Here is a 23299-nt window from a genome sequence, read left to right as displayed (position 1 = left end):
CCTTGTGCCAAGTTTTTCTTCAGCTCAGAGATGTCTCCAAAGAGGGCCCCTTTGGTTGTCTGTGATAACTTCTTGGTGCCTCATCTGCACCCCACAAAACTCTGATAGAGGCGGATCCGAGAACAGGTGCCATGGGGGGAGAAGCCTTTCCATGCTTGTGGGATCAAGCTGGGAGGATTCCTGTCTTAACATCCTGCACTGAGAGTCCAATGACACATCCCTAGACAAGAAGCGGCTTCGCTGTCCAGTCTCATGCTGAGGCTTGGAGCTCTTACCCACTGGCACCTTCCTTATGGCAACCATCTTCTAGATGCAAGGATGCTACACCCTGGAGAACATTAGACCACAGCTGTAGCAATTCAAGGAGTCATGGACAGGGCCCAAGCAGCAGTAACATGGCATATCCATGAAGGACATCCAAATGCAGCCCTTGAAGCTGCAAAGCACTGGCTTCTTAGATTTTGATTTTTCCATATTTTTTTATTTAATAGCATAAATTCTGTTTGAGTAGCTGCCAAAGCAGCAGCAATGATAAGGACATTAACAAGGCAACAAAAATCAAAAAATGGTAAGAGACTGGGAAATGCCCATGTGGTAGCTCAGATGAAGAAAGACTGAGAGGCTCATGAAGCAGCATGTGTGTGCAGGAACTCCCACAAATGTTTAGTAAGGTATTTACTGAGCTAAGAGATGGGTCTATGTCACTGGATGATGTCATCCACGCATAATGCTAAATGTCTGCTTATCTATGGAGAAATAATGCTAAGGTTAAGAGTGCACATTATTTTTTATAAGCTATATCTAAGTATATGCATTGTTTCCCATGCACTGCTGGACCCACAACTGCTCAGTTTATTCTCAGGCCGATATAGTACAGTGCGCTCCGATGGAGCGCACTCTTAGCCTGCTATTGGACGCGTGTTTTCCTTTACCCCTTATTCAGTAAGGGGAGGAAAACGCGCGTCCAACCCGCAGCACCTAATAGCGCCCTCAACATGCAAATGCATGTTGATGGCCCTATTAGGTATGCGCGCGGGATACAGAAAGTAAAATGTGCAGTCAAGCCTGCACATTTTACTTTCAGAAATTAGCGCTGACCCAAAGGTCGGCGCTAATTTCTTCCGGCACCAGGAAAGTGCACAGAAAAGCAGTAAAAACTGCTTTTCTGTGCACCCTCCGACTTAATATCATGGTGATATTCAAGGAGTCATGGACGATATTATCATGGCGATATTAAGTCGGAGGTCCTGAAGAGTAAAAAAATAAATAAATAAATTTGAATTTGGCCTGCGGCTGTCGGGCAGAAAACCGGACGCTCAATTTTGCCGGCATCCGGTTTCCGAACCCGTGGCTGTCAGCGGGCTCGAGAACAGATGCCAGCAAAATGGTCAAAACCTGTTAGCGGGCTGTCAAACCTGCTAACAGCCGCCGCTCCTGTCAAAAAGGAGGCGCTAGGGACGCACTAGTGTCCCTAGCGCCTCCTTTTACCCAGATCTACCGCCGGACCTAATTTAAATACTGCATCGCGCGCACCAGCGAGTGGTCGGTGTACGCCCGCTCTCCCGCAGACTTTACTGTATCGGCCCATCTGTTTGATAAGTACAGAAAGGTATAAAAGAAGCATTCCCAAATCTATCCATTCACTCCATAGCCAGTCAGGTATTCAGACTATTTAATACTTTTCTATACAGACATTCATGAATAAAATTCATATCAAATTGGTTTACATGTAACAAGATGTAAAACTTAATCAATCAATTAACAAGAGGCGAAGTTACATATAACAAGGAGGCAGAACTTGGGGGGGCTAAGGTAGCCGGAGGCAAAGGACAGCAAAACTGATAAGACTAAATTAAACAAAGAAAAATCATAGGCATAAGTATAACGTCTAAGCTGGGCTGTACACCTAGTCTAGCGGGGTGCCTAGTCATGTAGGCGGAGTCAGGTCTGGTAGAATATTGATGTTTTTTTAAAGTTAAGGGAAGGCTTGGAGGAAAAGCCAGGTCTTCAGTTTTTTTCGAAAGTTAGAGGGCAGGGTTCTAGCCTGAGGTCGGTGGGCATGTTATCCCAAATAGCCGGACCCGCTGTGGAGAATGCTCGTTCTTTGGTGGTTGATAGCAGCATGGATTTCGTTGGGGGGACTTGCAGGGTACCCTTTATAAGCTTCTCTGATGAATCTTGAGGATGAGTATGATATGAGTGGGATTTGGAGGTCTAGTTGTTGTTGATTGTGAATGGTTTTGTGAATTGTAGTAAGGGCCTTGTGTAAAATTCTGTATTTTATTGGCAGCCAATGAAGGTTCCGGAGTATGGGAATGATGTGGGCTGCCCGGTTGGTGTTGGTTAGGATTCTAGCCACTGCATTTTGGAGCATTTGTAATGGTTTGATGGAGGAGATGGGAAGCCCGAGGAGGAGGGAGTTGCAGTAGTCAGTTTTGGAGAAGAGCGTGGTCCTAAAATCCAGGAAGTGGAGAAGGGGTTTGAGCCTTTTCATAACTTGTAGTTTATAAAAACAATCCTTGGTAGTGTTATTGATAGATTTCTTTAGCTTCAGGTGGTTATCTATGATTACTCCTAGGTCCCTTACTTGCGTGAAATTGAAGCAAGCCCCGCATTAATCTCATAACCAAAGAATGAACAAAAATTTGGGTCTCTTCTACAAGGTGGTGAACCTCAAGTTTATTTGGAGAACAGACTCAGATATAGAAGCTATTCAAGCAGTTTGTGTGGAACAAAAGAAAGGTCCAAGGACTTGCACACTCACAACAGAAAACAAACTTCCACTTATAGCCATACAACCTCCTGGTAGATTTCTTTCTAGAAGCCAGAAAAAAAATTGAGACTCAGCGAATCCAGGAGTCCAAAAATAGATGCCTTTGAAAACCCATGCATTGAGGGCCACAGAGTGGATGTCAAAATGAAGTAATGACCCTTAATTTTGAAAGGCCAGGCTTGGATAACATTGCAGTCTAATGGGCTCCAAGAAAAGAACAAACCATATTTGTCTCAGCCAAAATGGTGCTCTGAAAATACGTTCTGTTTCTTCTAAGTTTTACTAAGGTCTTGACTACCAGGGATCCTGGAGGATATGCATATACCTCCAGGAGAAGGTTTCTGCTGATTGCCTATATTCTGACCAACCCCTGGACCTACCTTCTTGTTCAAGGTAGCCACCTGAGAATGTATCTACTACATCCTGAATAAGGAATTGCTCGGGAGGGTGGTGACAGTGTTTGCAAAGACATGGTCTTTTGCCAAGTATGTAGGCCTTAGGAATATACACAAACAACAAAAGGACTCCATCTTAACTTTCCAAAAAGCGCACGCTAGCAAAATTAATATTGAATTTTTTTAAGAGGAAACCACATCAGCAAGCCTGGCACCGACTATGCATGTAGCAAAGTCGTTCGGTCTTTTCCTCATATGTGGCAAAGTTCACAAAGTCACCTTACGATGCTTTCCAGTTTTTAAATAGCTGATTCAAAATTTTTCATCTGTACCCATTATAAATTGCAAATGTCCAAGACCCGACAGCGGCCGGTGTTTCGCAATCTGTTTGATTGCTTCTTCAGGAGTCAAATTTTTAATTATTCTGCAAAAACAGACAAAGTACAGACTAATTTAACTTCTATTCAATACATGTTGTTACTTATCTAAGTTGAAGCTGCGTCGCTGTCTTACTTCTTAAAGACACCCGGTCTTGACAAAATTGAAAAACGGGATACAGGAGACCGGTTGGCCTTAGGAATATACCATGATAAACTGTACAATTCCTCATGATACTGGAGATGGGTGGGGGACAGTATTTTTTTTTTTGCTTTTTCAAGTCAAACTCACCTTGAACAAGCCTGCACAAGAACAATTTTGTTGGCTACCTAATTTCTGAAGGCCTTCCCCCTTCAGTGTTCAAATGATTGATAAACGAGTTTTTCATGGAAGGACAAGAGGTCCTGGGTGGGCAACTTCTCTGGGTGAGCTCCCCAGCTCAGGCTGCAGGGACTTGTAACAAGTACAGTTTGATGTGGAAAAATTTGGAAGGAAAGACATTTGATCAAATAGGAATCGAAGTGGCAGAGTTTGAGCTCTATGAGCAAGATGCAGTTAGCAAATGTTGCTTACCTGTAACAGGTGTTCTCACAGGACAGCAGGATGTTAGTCCTCACATATGGGTGACATCACAGGATGGAGCCCAATCACAGAACACTTCTGTCAAAGTTTCCAGCATGGCACTAACCCTGCAGCCAGCAGGGGTCCCCCTTCAGTCTTGTTAAAAAGCTACAGGTAGTGCAGAAAATAAAATAAGAAAACGTTACAAACCCAACACCGCGGGGCGGCGGGCGGGTTTCGTGAGGACTAACATCCTGCTATCCTGTGAGAACACCTGTTACAGGTAAGCAACATTTGCTTTCTCACAGGACAAGCAGGATGGTAGTCCTCACATATGGGTGAGTACCAAGCTGAGGATGTCAGAGTATGCACCAAATGTACTCAGGCATGCAAGGCACTAGGCCTGGGATGAAATTTGGCCGAGGGCATCCTGAACCCCACCGGGCAGGCGGAAGGGTGTTGGTACGTCATGTTGTAAATAGGTTGCGCAAGACAGACTGGCCAAAGATGGAATCTTGTCTTCTGGCTTTGTCTAAGCAATAATGGGCTGTAAAGGTATGGAGAGAACTCCAGGTGGCAGCCCTGCAAATGTCAGGAAGCGGCACAGAGCGTAGGTGTGCTACTGAAGTCACCATGGCCCTCACAGTGTGGGCTTTAACATGGTCTTGAAGTGGAATGCCCGCTTGCTGATAGCAAAAGGATATGCAGTCCACCAACCAGGAGGAGAGAGTCTGCCTACCCATGGGCTGCCCCAATTTGATAGGATGTAAAGAGACAAACAATTGAGTGCTTTTCCTGTGGGCAGCTGTACGGTCTAGGTAGAATGCTAGAGCCCGTTTGCAGTCAAGGGTATGCAGAGCCTGCTCTCCTGGATTGGAATGGGGCCTGGGAAAAAGGGTAGGTAATATAATGGATTGATTGAGATGAAACTCCGAAACTAACTTAGGTAAGAATTTAGGGCGAGTGCGGAGTACTGCCCGGTCCTGCAGAAGTTTAAGGCGGATAGGTAACTAGAGCCTGTAATTCACTAACTCTGCAAGCGGAAGTGATTGCTAAAAGGAAAATCACTTTCCATGTGAGATATCAAAGGTCACAGGATTGAAGAGGATCGAATGGTGGTTGAGAAGATCCAAAACTAGGTTGAGGTCCCAAGAAGGGGCCAGAGGACGCAGAGGAGGCTTGAGGTGAAGCAAGCCTTTCAAAAAACGTGTTACAAGGGGTTGTACTGATATGGGAACGTCTGACACCTTTATGGAAGGCGGCTACTGCACTGACATGCATCCTGATGGAGGAAGTTTTTAGACCAGACTGACAAGTGCCAGAGATAGTCCAGAAACTTCGTGATTGGACAGGTAAAGGGGTCAAGGGATTGAGAAGAGCACCATGTCGTGAACCTGGCCCATTTGTAAGAATACGATTTCCTCGTGGAAGGCTTCCGTGAAGCAATCAGGACACGAGAAAATGGTTCAGAAAGGTTAAGTGGCTGAAGGATTAACCTTTCAACATCCATGCCGTCAGGGACAAGATTGGGGTGGCATAGGCACCTGTCGTTTTGAGTGATTAGAAGCGGATCCTTTCCCAAGGGAATGTGCCTGCAAATGGAGAGATCCTGAAGTATTGGAAAGAACACTTGGCGCGGCCAGTGGGGTGCTATCAGGATCATGGCTCCCTTGTCCTGACGTAACTTCACGAGAGTCTTCAAGAGAAGTGGAGGGAATGCATATAGGAGACCGGATGCCCATGATAGTGAGAACGCGCCTCTCGGCTGATAAGTGTTGGTTGTGAGTGAGAGAGCAAAAGTTGTCTACTTTGCGATTTTGAGGTGACACAAAGAGGTCTATTTGAGGATAACCCCATTGTTGGAAGATACAGTTCGCTACTGAGGGGTTGAGAGACCACTCGTGCAGTTAAAAGGTGCGACTCAGCTTGTCTGCCAATACATTGTCCACTCCTGGCAAGTAGGTGGCCCTGAGGTACATCAAGTGGGAATGGGCCTCCGCCCATATCTGCGCAGCTTCCTGACACAAAAGGTAGGAGCCCGTCCCTCCCTGTTTGGTGATGTACCACATGGCCACCTGGTTGTCCTCCTGGATCAGGATAACTTGATTGGAGAGGCGATCCTGAAATACCCTGAGAGCATATCTGATTGCTCGCAGCTCCAGGAAATTTATTTGGTGTTTGGCTTCTTCTGGAGACCAAGTTTCTTGTGTCTGCAAATCGGCGACATGGGCTCCCCAGCCGAGGTTGGAAGCATCGGTGGTGAGAGTTATTTGAGGGTCTGGAGCCTGGAAGGGCAAGCCCTGGAGGAGATTGACCTGATTTCTCCACCAGGCAAGAGACTGACAGAGTGAGTCGGTTACGTGGCCAATGATTGACAGGGGCTGAATGGATTGAGTCCATTGTGACCTTAAGAGTCCATTGCATGACTCATGGCCAAGCGGGCCATTGGGGTGACCTGAACTGAGGACGCCATGTGTCCTAGGAGGATGAGAAAGTGGTGTGCAGTCGTGGAGTGCTGAGACTGCAGCTGGTGTGCAAGAGACACGAGAGTGAGAGCTCACTGTCAAGGCAGAAAAGCCTTTGCCTGCAAGGTGTCCAAGTCTGCCCCAATGAACAATAAGGTTTGAGATGGGACTAAGTAGGATTTGTCATTGTTGACTAGAAATCAGAGTGAAATTTAGAGTGTGTAAAGTAAGATGTAGGCACGACAGAACAGCTTGCTGAGTGGGAGCCCTGATTAACCAATAGTCTAGATAGGGGTAGACGTGAACACCTTGAGTCCCGAGGAAGGCTGCAACTACGACAAGGCATTATGTGAAAACTCGTGGTGCAGACGTGAGGCCGAATGGAAGCACTCTGTACTGATAGTGCTTGGGGCCTACTAGAAACCTCAGGTATTTGCGATGAGATGGAATTATCACGATATGATGTATGCATCCTGGAGGTCGAGAGCAGAGCCAGTTTCCTCTTTGTAGAAGAGGAAGAAGAGAGCCCAAAGTTACCATCTTGAACTTTTCTTGCTGGAGGTACTTGTTGAGGGCACATAGATCCAGAATTAGACGAATGCCTCCCGATTTTTGGGGGATTAGAAAGTACCGGGAATAGAACCCTAGGCCTTGTTGGGAATAGGGCACTGGTTCTATTGCCTTGGACTGGAGGAGGAGGGAGACGACTTGTTCCAGAAGGATGGAGTGGTCGGATGTTCTCCACGTTGGTAGAGGTGGGGAGTCCGGTGGAATGGAGAGAAAGTTCAGATGATAACCTTGAGCAATTATCACCAGGACCCACTGGTTTGAGGTGATTGAGTGCCACCTGTTGTTGAAATGGCACAATCAACCTCCCACTGGTATGTGGGGCAATGGAAGCTGGCTGCTGCTCTCTATGCAGGAGTCAAAAACCGGAAGCAGGGTCCAGCTGAGGAGCTGCTTGCGGTTTTTGTTTCTGACGAGACTGGGCTTTTTGAAATGGTCTCGTAGAACGGGTTCTAGTTGGTGGCGGGTAGGACTTCAGTGGGGGGAGAATGACAGAGTCCTTCCGGAAGGGCTGTTTTGAAGAGTACTCAGAAGGCATCAGAGAGAGCTGTCTTCGGGTCTCATGATGGTCCTTGAGTTCCGCCACAGTTTGTTGAATCTGCTCGCCAAACAGATTATCTCCTACACAAGGCAGGTGGGATAATCTGTCTTGTACTTCAGGGCGAATGTCGGAAGACTTGAGCCCGGCCCATCGTCTTGCCGAGATAGCAGCTGCAGATACCCTGGTAGCAGTGTCAAAGATATCGTAAGATGATCTGATCTCATGCTTGCCTGCCTCAAAACCCTTGTTTACTAGGGTTTGGAGTTGCTCTTGAAATTGCTGAGGCAGGGAGTCTTAAGTTTTGTATCTGCTTAAATAAGACCCTATTATATTGGGTCATATAGAGCTGATAAGAGGCAAATCTGGAGATGAGCACTGATCCCTGGAAGACACTGCGACCAATGGCATCTAGAAATTTCTGTTCCTTGCCTGGGGGAAAGGAAGTGTGAGGTTTTGATCTCCTTGCTCTTTTCTGGGCAGATTCGACAACCACAGATTGGTGATCCAATTGAGGTTTGCGAAAGCCTGGAGCTGATTTAACGAGATAGCTGGTGTCAGCTTTCCTGTGGACTGGAGCAACAGAGCCAGGATGTTCCCAGTTCTTATTGAGGAGATCCAGAAGAACCTGGCCGATAAGGATAGCAAAATTACTTACCTTGTAATAGGTGTTATCCCAGGACAGCAGGATGTAGTCCTCACATATGGGTGACGTCACTGACGGAGCCCTATTGCGGGAAAACTTTTGTCAAAGTTTCTAGAAACTTTTGACTGGCACTGTGAGGCCACTGAGCATGCCATGATATTCTCTGCCACAGGGGACTCACTCTAGTCTCGTATTGTAGCAATAAGCTTTAGCAAAAAATAAAATAAAAGGTATGAGACCCAACTCCGTGGGGTGGCGGGTGAGTTCTGAGAGGACTACATCCTGCTGTCCTGGGATAACACCTATTACAAGATAAGCAATTTTGTTTATCCCAGGACAAGCAGGATGCTAGTCCTCACATATGGGTGATCAGCAAGCTAAAGGCTGAGTCATTTCATATGAAGGCAACAGTGATGCATTGTTGTTGAAAATGAGTCAGGCGAAGATCACAGCAGGTTGGTTGTAGAAGGAGTTGGATTTAGACTGGAAACAAGTTCTTTAAGACAGATTGTCCATACACTGAATCTTGTCGTCCTTTGTCCAAAGGTGTGAAGTGAACTCCATGTTGCTGCTTTACATATGTCAAGGATTGGCACTGAACGATAGTGTGCTACTGAAGTTGACATTGTTCTTACTGAATGTGCTTTTACTCGCCCTTGGAGAGGAAGGCCTGCTTTTTCATAGCAAAACTGTATGCAATCTGCTAGCCAATTGGGTAGAGTATGTTTACCCACTGCTTTACCTGGTTTGTTAGGATCATAAGAAACAAAGCTGATTGGATTTCCTGTGGACTGCAGTCTAAGGTATGTAAGGCCCGTTCTCCTTGGTGAGAGTGAGGCCTTGGAAAGAATGTGGGTAAAACTATGGATTGGTTCAAGTGGAATTCCGTAACTACCTTGGGGAGGAATTTTGGATGTGTACGAATAATCACTCTGTCATGTAGGAACTTTGTATAAGGTGAGTACGTGACAAGTGCTTGTAACTCACTAACCCTTCTAGCTGATGTAATGGCTATGAGGAATATAGTTTTCCATGTGAGAAATTTAACATCACAGGAATCTATGGGTTCGAAAGGAGAATGCATGAGTCTTGTTAAAACCAGATTCAGGTCCCATTCTGTGACTGGAGGCCGAATTGGTGGTCTAATTTGAGTTAACCTCTCATAAACCTGCTGACAAGAGGTTGTGTGGATATAGGTGCATCTCCCATCTTGTTATGGTAAGCTGAGATTGCACTTAAGTGTACTTTTACAGATGAAGTCTGGAGACCAGATTCTGAAAGATGGTATAGGTAGTCTAGAAGAGAAGTAGTGGGGCAAGTGAAAGGATCAATATTGTTTTGTCTGCACCACAAAGTAAATCTCTTCCATTTGGAAGAATAATTCTTCCGTGTGGAAGGTTTACATGAAGCTATAAGCACTTGAGATACATTGGTTGAAAGATTGAGTGGTTATAAAATCAAGCTTTCAACATCCAAGCTGTCAGGGATAGGGATTGAAGGTTGGGATGGCGCAACCAACCCTGATCCTCAGTTATGAGAGTGGGAGCTACTCCCAGGCGAATGGGATCCCTGACAGAGGTCTAGAAGTGTGGGGAACCATACTTGTCGAGGCCAATATGGGGCTATGAGTATCATGGACCCCTTGTCCTGTTGTAGTTTCACAAGCGTTTTGGTTATGAGCGGTATTGGAGGATACGCGTATAGAAGGCCTGAGTTCCAAGGGCGAGCAAAGGCGTCCTTGGCTGGCTGGTTCTTCTGTTTGTGTAGAGAACAGAATTTGTCCACTTTGTTATTCAGATGTGACGCAAAGAGGTCTATTGTTGGTTGTCCCCAACGTTGAAATATCCTGGTCACTACTGAGGGATCCAGGGACCATTCATGTTGTTGGAACTGACGACTGAGTCGATCCGCCACTACATTGTGAATGCCTGCCAGATAAGTGGCCCGGAGAAACATTGAGTGGTTCAGAGCCCAGGCCCAAATCTGTGCAGCTTCTTGACAAAGGAGATACGAACCCATACCTCCTTGTTTGTTGATGTACCACATGGCAACTGTGTTGTCCGTTTGGATGAGAACGGTCTTATGTGAAAGGCAGTCCTTGAACGCATGCAGCGCATAACGTATAGCTTGAAGCTCCAGGAAATTGATTTGAAATGTTGCTTCGAGTTTTGTCCAAGTACCTTGGGTTTGGAGAGTGTCAATGTGGGCTCCCCAACCCAAGGTGGATGCATCTGTAGTTAACATTATTTGTGGGACTGGTTGTTGGAAGGGAAGGCCCTTGTGCAAATTGTCCTTGTTCACCCACCAAAGTAGAGATGAACATAGCTGGTGGGTTACTTGAACTGGAGAATGCAGTGGTTGAATGGCTTGGATCCATTGAGACCTTAAAGTCCATTGAGTTACATGCATGGCTAGTCTTGCCATAGGAGTGACATCAACTGAGGAGGCCATGTGGCCTAGTATGGTTAGAAACTGATGAGCTGTTGCTTGTTTCTTTGAGCGAATCGAGTTTGCCAACAGGGACAGTGTTTCTGCTCGATCCTTGGATAGAAAAGCCTTTGCAAGAATGGTGTTCAATTCTGCTCCTATGAATTGAAGCAGGTGAGATGGAGTAAGATGGGATTTTTGATAATTGATTAGAAACCCCATCGAGTGGAGGACAGTAATTGTCCGATTGAGAGAAGTGAGAGCTCCTTGTAGAGATTGACCTCTGATGAGCCAGTCTAGATATGGAAACACATGGACACCTTGTTTGTGCAAGTGTGCTGCGATTACTGCTAGACATTTGGTGAATACTCTGGGAGCAGAGGCAAGGCCGAATGGCAATACTCTGTATTGAAAATGTTGTTGACCCACCATGAAGCGCAGATACTTGCGAGGAGGAGGGAATATTGGAATGTGAGCATAAGCATCTTGAAGATCCAGAGAACAAAGCCAATCTCCTTTTTGAAGAAGTGGAAGCTTGGTGCCTAGAGATAGCATCCTGAACTTTTCTTTCTTTAGAAATTTGTTGAGATTTCTGAGATCTAGGATGGGACGAAGGCCTCCGTTTTTCTTTGGAATAAGGAAATAACGGGAATAGACTCCTCTGCCTCTCTGAGGCTGGGGTACCAGCACTACAGCCCTGGCTTTCAGAAGGATGGATAATTCTAGTTGTAATTAAAGTATGTGATTTTCGTTGGGATGGAAATGACTGAGGAAAATCTGTGGGAATTGAGAGGAAATAGAGTTGGTATCCTCGAGATATTATGGACAGAACCCATTGGTCTAATGTTATTGGTATCCAATTGTAAAATTTGGATAACCTGCCTCCCACTGGAAGTTCTGGCTGAGGATTTGAGTAAAGGTTGAGTTCGCTGGATGAAATTTCAAAAACCAGCAGCAGGTCGGGGCCTAGCTGCTCTCTGTTGTCGTGGTTGCGGTCTTTGCTTTGTTCTGGAGGGCCTGGGTCTAGATGCAGGAGGGTAATATCTGCGCTGTCGGTAGAAAGGCCATCTGGTGTCTTTCCGTGAAGGCCTACGGCCAGTATGTAAGGGGGGTCCTGTGGGAGGGAAGATAGCTGTCTCAATGTTTGTGTGCTTTTTTAAGTGAGAGACAGCATCCTGCACCTTGGATCCGAATATGTTGTCTCCTAGGCAGGGGATATCCACTAACTTATCCTGGCCTCTGGCCTAAGGTCTGAGGCATTGAGCCAAGCCCACCTCCTGGCACTGATGCCTGACGCAGCCATCCTTGAAGCCGTCTCAAAGCCATCGTAGGCAGCTCGGACTTCATGTTTTCCGGCTTCTAAACCTTTGTTGATGATGGCCTGTGCAGCCTCCTGGTATTGTATGGGAAAAGATGGAACAAACTCCTCAATTTGTTTCCATAGATTTCTCTGGTACTGGGTCATATAGAGGTGATAGGATGAGATCCTAGAATTCAACATTGCACCTTGAAACACTTTACGACCCAAGGAATCCAGAAACCTATGGTCTTTACCTGGGGGATTTGATGAGTGGATTCTTGTTCTTTTAGATCTTTTCTGCACTGATTCCACAACCACTGACTGGTGGGGAAGTTGTGATTTTTGGTATCCAGGAGTGGATTACACTAGGTAGGTACTTATCCATTCTTTTATTTACTGCAGGAACAGAGCAGGGATGTTCCCAAAGACGATGTTGTAGCTGTAGTAGAACATCATGGATTGGAATTGCCACAACTTGTTTTGGAGGGTCAACGAATTGGAGTACCTCCAAAGTCTGTTGTCTAGTGTCCTGCTCTGTTTCCAATTTAAAGGGGATGGAGTCCACCATCTCCTGCACAAATGTGGTGAAGGTGAGATCTTCTGGAGGAGATTGTTTTCTGGGATGTGGTGGTGATGGGTCAGACAAAGTCTTCTGATGAAGTGTCTGAAGGAGTATCACTCCATGTATCATATTCTGGAGTTTTTTGTTGTGGTACTGATGGTTTAGGTGGAGGAAGAAGGCCCGAAGGTCCTGGCAAAGGGTCTTCAGGAGAAGAATCTTCTTCCCTTGGATTAGATGGCAAAGAATCCAATAAATCCTGGTATCTTTTTTGTAATATATTATGCAGTGCTGCCTCCGTGGATCCTGGAGCCCCAGGAAGAAGTGGCACCGTTGATGAAGACATTGGCATCGAGGATATTGGTCTCTTCAATGGTTGTTTAGTGGTTATCGATGTTGTTCGATTTTTTCTTTGTGTTGGCGCAAGGGTGACCATGGGCATCAGTATCGGAACTGATGAAGTGATCGGCATCGATCCAGACTCCGAAAAGAGAGGAGGCATCGATATTGGTATCGACGGCACTGGCATCGGGGTTTTCCCCGGTATCGATGTTGCCAGTACTGATATTGCCATCGTCATCGGTAGGTTTACCGGCATTGGTGACGTCACCGGCATAGGAGACATCACCGGCATCGGCAGTATCGCCGGAAGTTTTTAGGGCTTGCATTACCACTTCTTTAATCAGTGTAATCAAGTCCTGTGGTACGGGTGGAACACTTGGTGCCGATGGAGGAGACAACCTCTCCTGCGATAGTGTGTAGGCTGTACCAAGGGAGGCCTAGGTGATGGCGATGTATCCTTATGTTTTGGCCGTTTCCCGCTCTGTTCCTCCGGGGAGGAACTGACAGATGTGGAGGCATGACGATGCCGATGTTTGTGTTTAGGCCTTACCTCTGTCTCCGATCTCACCGATGACGTCGACGGTGTTGGCAATGCTTTATCCCCAGAACCGTCCAGTTGACTTTTTCAGCACGATTTTCTTTGTAATTCCTGCTGGGGAAGATTTAGTCGAAGGTGAAGAAATTAGTTGCAGGTGAAAAAGTTGCTCAATTTTTTCCTGCCAGAGTTTTCTTCCCTTCGGTGTCATTTCCTGACATTGCTGACAGGACGAAATATCATGTTTTTCACCCAAACAGACGATGCATTCGAGGTGTGGGTCTGTGACCGACATGGTCCGATTACAGGTCTGGCATTTTTTAAAAACCGAAGCCATGGTAGTATCGACAGCCGTCGACGAAAATGAAATATTGTGAGAGAAAAAAATCAGCGTTTTTGAATGAAAAACGCTATGAATATCGCACCGTCCGGTGAGATATAGTGAGAGTGAGATCCCTTAAGAGAGAAAATTTTTAAGAGATGACTTTTCAGTCAGAATCGAGTATAAAACTCAGAGGGCTCCTATCACCGCGATGCTTACAGCAGCGCAGAAAAACGAAGACTAGAGTGAGACCTCTGTGGCAGAGAATATCAAGGCATGCTGGGCATGCTCAGTGGCCTCACAGTGCCAGTCAAAAGTGTCTAGAAACTTTGACAGAAGTTTTCCCGCAATAGGGCTCAGACAGTGACGTCACCCATATGTAAGGACTAGCATCCTGTTGTCCTGGGATAAGGAGGTTATTTCCTTGGGAGCATCCAGGAATTTTAACAGCTCCATCATTTGATGTCTGTCATCTTGTTCAGTCTGCAATTGGAAGGGAACCAATTCAGACATCTCCTTCACAAAATTTATAAAGGAAAGGTCCTCTGAAGGAGAATGCTTTCTGCTTTCAGTAGGTGAAGGTGGTGAAGGCAAATCGGTGTCTGGTGAAGAATCATCAGTCCAGGTGTCGTAGGGATCAGCACCTGCTCCTCTAGGGACTAGAGGAGGATGGGGTGGTGGGATCCCTGAAGGTCGTGGTCGAGGCTCCGAAGGAATAACTGGAGGCACCGATGAGGGCATCAAAGGCACCTGTGCAGGCATCGAGGGCGCCGATGGACGGATCGGTGGCACAGGACGTATCTGCATCGATGGCTGAGGCATCAGCAGAACTCCCGATGGAGGGATGCGGAACGGTGTTTCTCCTCCCAATGACAAAGCAAGCGGGAGGGCACCGGAGCCATTGGTGACCCGGGGTCCATAGGTGGAAAAGCGGCCATAAGCGCTTCCATCCTTGAGAGCAGCGGTGCCACACTGCTGGAATCGGGTCGGTGGTCGATTCCGCAATCGGTACCGGTGTTGGAGGAACCTGGAGTCAATGAATCGCCTTGTCTATGGCTTCCTGAACCATCCGGTCCAGTTCTTCTCGGAGACCTGGAGCAAGTAGCCCCAGCTCCGGAACAGAAGGAGGCAGAGGCATAGCCGGAGGGATCACCGTTAAAGGCGGAGTCGCGGCTCCCGATACTCTGTCGGGTGAGGGTTGTCTCTGTGACCCGGTCGCCAAAAAGGTCGGTGCCTTTTTTGGACGGGGCTTCAACGGTGGCGAGGACGATTTCACTCCCTCGATGGTCCGAGACTTTCGATGCCAGTGGTGATGTTTATCTCTACGATCTCCTCGGTCCTGAGGGGGAGTAGAGGGTGTCAAAGGCCGAGAAGTCCGATGCCAGATGGTCACCGGCCAGAGGTCGATGCTGGCGCGAAGTTGACTGTGTCTGTTCTGACGACGGCGATGCAATTGACTGCGCCGGGGTTTCAGCATGGAAGAGAAGTTCCATCTTCTTCATTCTAGCCTTGCGACCTTTTGGTGTCATAAGGGCACATTTGGTGCAGGTTAGGACATCGTGCTCACATCCGAGACACATTACACAGACTTTATGAGGGTCTGTGATGGACATGGTGCGATTACAGTCGGGCACCGGCGGAACCCCGATGCTATGGCCATGAAAAAATTGAGCCACGGTCGACGGCCAGTAGGCCGCAAGGGGCAAACCCGACAGTAATCGATGGAAAACTGGTAAAAAACAAAACAAAAAAAAACAAAAAAAACTTACCAGAGTACCACGGCTTGAAAAAGTTGAAGGAGGGACCCTGTGGGGTAAATTAAATTTTAGTAATTCCGTGAGGGAAAATTCCTGTCAGGAATCTCTGCAGAGCTCCTTAACCGCGTGGCTACTGCTGCGTGGAAAAAAAAAACTGAAGGGGGACCCCTGCTGGCTGCAAGGTTAGTGCCATGCTGGGCATGCCCAGTAGGGGCCAGTCAAAGTTCTGGAAACTTTGACAGAAGTGTTCTGTGATTGGGCTCCATCCTGTGATGTCACCCATATGTGACGACTACCATCCTGCTTGTCCTTTGAGAACTGAAGCTTCTGTATGGCCAGAGACCACCAAGGTTTCAAGTTCCACTGGGTTCATCTCATACGGAGATGTGCCATGAAATGTTACATCTGCGACATCCAGCATTCTCAGCATGAACCAGACTATCTGCTGACACTGGATTATCTTTCTTGCTTGGTCCACAATGTTTGGAGCTTGGTCATCAAGGAGTAAAACTGTGTCCCAGAGGTGTGCCTACCAGAATCTCTATAATTTCACTTGAGATGACAGGTTCATATAAAACTTGGGAAAAATCGATGTAGCCTAATGACTGACATCTGGATGGTATCCCTACTGAGACATGTTCTTGATCAGTTAAGTTACTCAAATAAGAAAACAAATGCTATCCAAGCTTGTACAAACATTGACAGTCAGACCTTTGGTGAAAACATGCAAAGCAGAAGCTAGACCAAAAGGCAGAATACTGGAAGTTCTGTGCTATTACAAATCTACTAAACATTTCTATAGTGCTACACAACATACACAGCACTGTACAAACATACAAAAAGACAGTCCCTTCTCAATACAGCTTACAATGCAATAAGACATAGGACAAGAGGTTTGGAGTATTTCATAAAGCAAGACAATGGTTAAAATAGAAAGGAAAAGAAATCCAGTTAAGACTGAAATCTGAGATATTTTCTATGAGTTGTATGTATCTTTAGGCAGATGCTGGCTTTCTAGAGATTCAGAGACTATAGCCAGTCCCCTTCATTCAGAGCTGTAAAACAATGCTTAGGGAAATCTTGAAATTTTCTGTTATTTGGATTGTGTTCTAGTCCCTTAAGTCTAGGAAGTATCTGAACTGCCCAGTTTTCTTGCTAACCAGGATGTAACTAGAGTTAAGTCCCCTACCATCTCTTGTGGTGGGACAGATTCAACTTCATGGGCCTAAAAAGCAGTTTCTAACCTAAGCACAGAAGACCTCAACATTCTTTTGAGTTGATTTAAAATATATTAATTTATAAACTGCCTTTCCAACAAAAGCACTGAACATCCATCAAAAATCAAGATAATACATATTTAAAATAATTGGATAATTTGAAGGAGGGGAGGGGAATATCTGAAAACTATCCTTGACAATGCTAATTTACATTTTTAAACTACTTTCCCTGTATCAAAATAGAACCCCAAAGCAGTTTACAAAGAACCTTGCTGTTGGAGGTTACAAGAGGTCAATGGCTTGCTAAAAGCTTTCAGCTACTTCCTATAGGAAGATCTTCAGTTATATGCGAGCTATTTTTCTTGACCTAGTCAAAAGCCCAACTCCATTTCGACTGCGGTGTGGGGGCAGCATGGAGTTCAGCCCATCTCTACTCAAGTTGGTAAATCCAAGCACTGGCATCTGGAATAAGTCAGACTTTGTAAACACCTCTAAAAACTTGGAAGATGTCAGAGGTGTAAGTGGAGATATCTGGATAGTGGTCCAGTGGCTCTTGGAGGTCCTTGGCTACCACCTTGTTCACAAGAAGTACTAAGAATAGGTGTTCCCATATTCTAATCTAGGCCTCCTGCAAGAAAGGGTGAATGGGTACTATCAACAACTCATTAGATGCATCCTGGTAAAGGGGTCTTGGGAGGGTCTCCTAGACCTCCAAATCAAACGATGTCTTTCACCATCCTCCTCACAAATCTGGGAAAGGAAGTATCCTCTCCAGTGGGGGAACAATTGTGGAGAGGGCTCTGAAGGGAGGTTTCAAGAGTAGTCTTCCAACACTGTTCTTTAAAGATGAATCAGACGCAGAGACCTCTGAATCCCACTTGTAAGGGTGCTGTTAAAAGTAGGAATAAGGGGGGGTGTTACTGCATTGGAATATAAAGTAGGGGAGGGGGCATATAAATGTTGCACAGTGGCTGCGAGCTGTGCCCTGCTGTGTCTCTATGCATTATTGTGCACTGCTCCATGGGAGACTCATTAAATAAAGAAGTTCTTTCCAGCTGCCAGTGTTTGTCACTGGTGATAATGCCCTCCAACAATTCTTCTAGAAGCTGAAAAAGCATTTGAAGAGGGACTAGGATGGGTACTGCAGGTATGAATGGCACAGGTTTAACGCAAACCTTCCTGAGATCAAGACAGAAATAACAGTCATGAGACCCCTGAGTCAAGAAGGCAAACTCCACCATTTATATAGTCAATACTGGCACAGAGGACCAAACTGGTACTGACACTAACACACCCAGTAACACTGGTGATGTGATCAGAGGCAGATCACTTAACATATTATGAGCGTCAAAATGCTAACACATATGACTTGGCACTTCTAAGATGTTAAATGCCAAGATTATCTAGACTGCACACCCTTGATAGATGTACAGAAAAACAAGCATTGTGTATGGCATTTGGGAGACCAGCATGTCCTCTACTTAGAAGTCCTCAAAGCATGGTTGCTTTGGCGTTCAGGCAAACCTCAATGAGGTCAGAGCCCTCAGAGTCTTATGTCGACGAGGAGTACTGAAGTCTTCACCTGATGTTTGGTGGTTGCTTGCTTCAAATTCATGACTTGAGTTTAAGCCCTTATGACTACTCAAGCAGGAGAACTGGATTTGTCCAGACTCCTGAGCCTGTTCTCTATTCGAGGTGTCGAGCTGGCTGAGGACTACTTTAACAAGGCCTGGTAACCAATACAACCATGATCAGCTCCACAGGCCTTCTCTTTAGGCTTCATGGCCAAAAATCGAGCTGTACTTATTTGTACCAGATGAGTAGTTGTGGGGTGGTCTTCCTGAAGAGTTCAAACAATTCTTGGTGACATTTTGACACAGAAATTGCACCAAGAGAAGTCAATCTGCAGCCAGATATTTGTAGCACTTAGTGTCATGGGAGCACATTAGATCCCTTGAAGCCACAGACTTGCTTCTCAGATATGGTGATGAAAACCAATGACGCAAAATCAAGAGAAAAGTCTCATATGAAAGGAGCCCAGTATATATATTTTTTTAATGAACAGGTTAACACTGAATGCAGGTACAAGAAGAACTGCTACTTTTCATGATGTGAGTAATAGCAAACAAAATGTACCTGCAAAACGTTTTATGTGCCTAATTATGATGCTATTGAGGGGAAAAAAAGGAGCTTAAACTGAAAATTAAGAGGAAAGCCTGAAGCAAAATACAGCTATAGGAGTGGTCCAGCATATGACTGTCATCCAAAGGAATAAAAAATTGAGTAGCTGTAAGTCCAGTGCTGTACAGAAAACCACTGTACAAAACTAAAAATGTTATGGAAAGATCTATGTCAATACCAAAGTCACATAACCCATATATGTGGCTCCATTAAACCTGTTTGTCACCAGAGACCTGTGCGATTATGCTTTGATGAATGTGTAAATGTTACAATTACATGATTTACTGAGTCAGCTCACTAGCTTGATTGCATAGTGGAGTTCTATAAATAGTGAAAGCTGGTAGAATACTCACCTTTGCATTGTCTATTAAATGTAATATTTCAGTCCGGCTGGAGGGGTTCAGGTACCCAGGAATGGATGTTAGTTGGCCTAAATACTGGGCAGAGAAAGAAGAAAAAGGTCATCTATAACATCTGACAGAGTCCATTTTTACAACTTAATGGGCTATTTCCAAAAGGGATCCTCACATTCTAATTTTCATAGCAAAGTTAATTTTCAGCTAGAGTTTTTACAAGAATGGACCATTCTTAACTCACCTGTACTGACACCCAACGAGTATATTTAAAGAAAGTAGCTCCACCAAAACTTGATTGCAGTTAGATGGAAGCATCATCACTACTGGTTCATTATTTCCAGTGTGATCACAAACCCGGAATTTGGCAATTGATGTGTTATGCCAAAATGGCTCTATCTACATTTCTTTTTCATTCTAGAAATGTCCTCCTGAGTACAGGAAGTGTGCTCTGAATAGACTTCCTGGCTTAACTGCTAAATTGCATGAGGCTCTCAGTTAAAGCATAGACAAATTAAAATACCCCAGTGCTCCCAGAAGAGCAGATGCTAAAAGGTAAATGCTAACCTGCAATTTTTCTAATTAACTGTAGAATATATCAGATGGATCATGTGACCTTTGAGAATAGTTGAAGGACTAAGTGCTTTCTCAAAGCTCTCAGTATGTGCTAAATATTTCCCTGGCAGGTAAGCAATTACCTTTCTCTGATGACAAGCAGCTACAATGCGCCACACTGTTGGACTGTCTACCTCAGGGTTGTCTTTAAATGAAAAAGGGAAAAACAAGATACTGACTACCAATAGATGAACACTTACAAAAAAATGTGTTTTTGTTATGAGGGCAAAACCTATCTTCTATCTCTTTAAAACAGAACACGGAACACATACTGACATACAACCTTAAAACCAATAGTTAAAAAACATTATTTGTTTCACTTAATATTTAACTTTACTTAGGAAATTTTCAAGATGATTACAAAGAAAGATGTGAATTCAATACATATATCTGGGTTGAGAGGGAAAGAGAAATAACAAAACTGGGAACTGAATAATTCAAAACTGTTTAGGAAGCAATATATAGTGACACTGTTTTCAAAAGTATAGGGAGGATACCTAGCAATAAGATAAGCAGCATATAAAGTAGAAAGCAAGTTTGCTTACTGTAAACTATGTTCTCCGTAGATAGGATGAATTACCCATTACATGTGGGTGACGTCATCCCACGGCACTGAACAGACTAGTCTCGCCAAGATATTAGAGCTTTGAGCTCTACTGAGCATGTGTGGGAGTTCCCATGCAGGCATTACTTTGTAAGCCTCCTCAGTCAGTATCAGAGCTAAATCTAGCTATGTAGTCAACTCTCCAGGGAGGCAGGTGGGTATTCCAGGGCTAATTCTTCCTATTTATGGAAAACACCAGTTATGCTAAGCAAACTTGCTTTTTCTGTCAATAAGCAGGCTGAATTGACCACTACAAGCTGAGGGTTGCAGTGGAGCATTTACTTAGTAAGTAACCTGGACCCCACCATGGAACGTGGGCTATAGCAGGAACAGATTATACAAAGTGCTAGTCCAAATTTACTGTCAGTCTTTGAGAGGTTAATCAAGACACTAATGGGATGTGAAGAATCACTAATGGGATGTGAAGAATCACAGAATCACTACAAAAAACTTGGGCGCATTGGAATATCTGCTGACAAACCATCAACTCTCTCCTATCCAGCTTGAACCTCATACTTAACCCAAACAAGACAGAAATCCTCATCATCTCACCAGACGAAAATCACACCCTTACCAACTTTCAAAGCGTAACTCAATTCTCAAATCCAATCACTAACCTCTCCACCTCCGTCAGAGACCTGGGGGTGCGTCTTGACAACAAATTTAACCTAAAATCCTTTATAACCAACACAACTAAAGAATGCTATTACAAACTCCAAGTGCTGAAAAATCTCAAACCTCTTCTTCACTTCAGCGACTTCCGACTAGTAGTCCAGTCTTTAATTCTGTCTAAGCTGGACTACTGCAACTCTCTACTGCTAGGTCTCCCAGCTTTATCCACCAGACCATTACAGATGGTGCAGAATGCAGCAGCAAGGCTACTCACCAACACTAATAAAAGAGCCCACATAACACCTATTCTTCACAGCCTACACTGGCTTCCTATAAAAGCTAGAATCACCTACAAGACTCTATCAATGATCCACAAGGACATAATGGGCATCGCCCACCTAAATCTAAATTCGCTTCTCCGCCTTCACACATCTCAAAGACCCATCAGGCACAACTACAAAGGTTCCTTATATGCTCCCCCGATCAAAACCACATTAACAAAACGAGCACTCTCAACAGCCGGACCCACACTCTGGAACTCACTTCCGCCAGATCTACGCCAAGAGACCTGCCATCTAACTTTTAAGAAAAATCTAAAAACGTGGCTTTTCAGGCAAACATATACAGAATCACAAGTTTACTTAGACACCGGCCAAAAGAAAAATAGCTCAACACCAGATCCAGTTTCACCTTTACCCCCCTTCAAGACTCAACTACGTCGGATCTGAACTTCTCACCTTAAAGACTTCTTAAAGACTTCTTAAAGACTTCTTAAAGACTTCTTAAAGACTTCTTCTCTGATTCATCTGTCTTCCTTAACTCATGGATTTCTCGCATACTTTGCACATCAACATGGTCTGTGTACCCTCAAATCTCAATTTAGTCTACCCTTTAATTTTTTTCTAGATATTTATTCTCGCTATAATCATGCCGAGCATTCACCTACGTCCTGTTGACGAGTTACTATTATTATTATTATTATCTATGTAATATTTAATTTAATCTATTATTAATATCCATATGTTATAGGTTATATGCTAAATGCAATATGTTATACGTTATATGTTAAGAAACGCTGTTCCATGTAACGCCTTTTGTGCGAAAGTTTTGTTATATGTAAACCGACCTGATTCGATACTTGTATTGAGAATGTCGGTATATAAAAATCCGAAATAAATAAATAAATAAATAAGGTATGAACCGAAGACCAAGTTGCAGCTTTGCAAATATTCTCAATGCATACCTCTCGAAGATGAGAAATGGAAGAAACCATGGCTCTCACTTAATGAGCCTTTACAGAATCCATGACTTGCTACCCTGCAAGTCAAGGGTATGAACACACTGAACCAACCAGTTAGATAAAGTGCACTTGGCGACTGCTACTCCTAGTTTGTTGACAAACACCTAAGAGGTTTGACTATGCTGTTGAATTTTGTGTTATATGCTAAAGCTCTTTTACAGCCTAAAGAGGAGTTTTTCACCTTAATGCATAGGAAAGAAGGTAGTACGATGGATTGATAGATATGGAAAGCAGATATCTTTGGTAGAAACTTCAGGTGAATACAGAGACCTGCTTGTACGGAAGATACTGGAGCTCAGTGACTTTTATAGCTGAAGTCACAGTGACGAGTAACACCACATTTCATGTTAAGAATGTAAGAGAAGCTGACTCCAATGGCTCAAAGAGAAGTTCCATCAGTTGATAAGAACCACATTCAGGTTCTGTGGAACAGGTAGTTTTTGTTCTGGGGGCTTCACATGCCATAAACCTGTCATAAAACAAGATATCAGCTGATGAGCAGAGAATGGTTTTCTATCCACTTATTTGGTAAGCCACTATAGCGCCAAGGTGTACACACACCAAAGAGGTTGAGAGACCAGAGTCGGAAGGGTGGAGTAAATATTTCAGCAGTTGCTTGGGCTTGCATGAAAATAGGTCTAAAGCATTCTGATGGCATCACTTGGATTACCTAGTCCATAATTTCTTCAAATTGAAGGCTTTCTAGACAAGAGTAGTATGCACACAATTTCTGTAAGCAAATCGAGATCTGCGATGACTGAAGGCTCAACATCCAAGGTGTAAAGTTGATGGCCAGTAGATTGGGATGAAAAAGCTTCCGAGCATCCTGAATTAATAATGCAGGGTCTGTTC

The 23299-nt window shown here is 44.6% G+C and overlaps 1 protein-coding gene across 8 annotated transcripts in view; it reads right to left on the bottom strand.

The window, feature by feature from the left end:
* CCM2 (CCM2 scaffold protein) overlaps nt 1–23299 on the bottom strand; it is a 278566-nt gene that overhangs the window by 95386 nt on the left and 159881 nt on the right. For 6 of the 8 annotated variants that reach the window (XM_029588207.1, XM_029588209.1, XM_029588213.1 and 3 more), the window contains one exon: nt 19317–19400. The exons of 1 other annotated variant lie outside the window; for it this stretch is intronic. In XM_029588207.1, coding sequence (XP_029444067.1) covers nt 19317–19400 — 84 coding nt within the window. Of the gene's footprint in view, nt 1–19316; nt 19401–20014; nt 20077–23299 lie in introns of all 8 variants that reach the window. One more of the 8 variants, XM_029588215.1, reaches the window with a different exon arrangement.

Source organism: Rhinatrema bivittatum, chromosome 2 (assembly GCF_901001135.1).
Source record: "Rhinatrema bivittatum chromosome 2, aRhiBiv1.1, whole genome shotgun sequence".
Taxonomy (NCBI): Eukaryota; Metazoa; Chordata; class Amphibia; order Gymnophiona; family Rhinatrematidae; genus Rhinatrema; species Rhinatrema bivittatum.
This window is presented reverse-complemented; position numbering and strand designations above follow the sequence as displayed.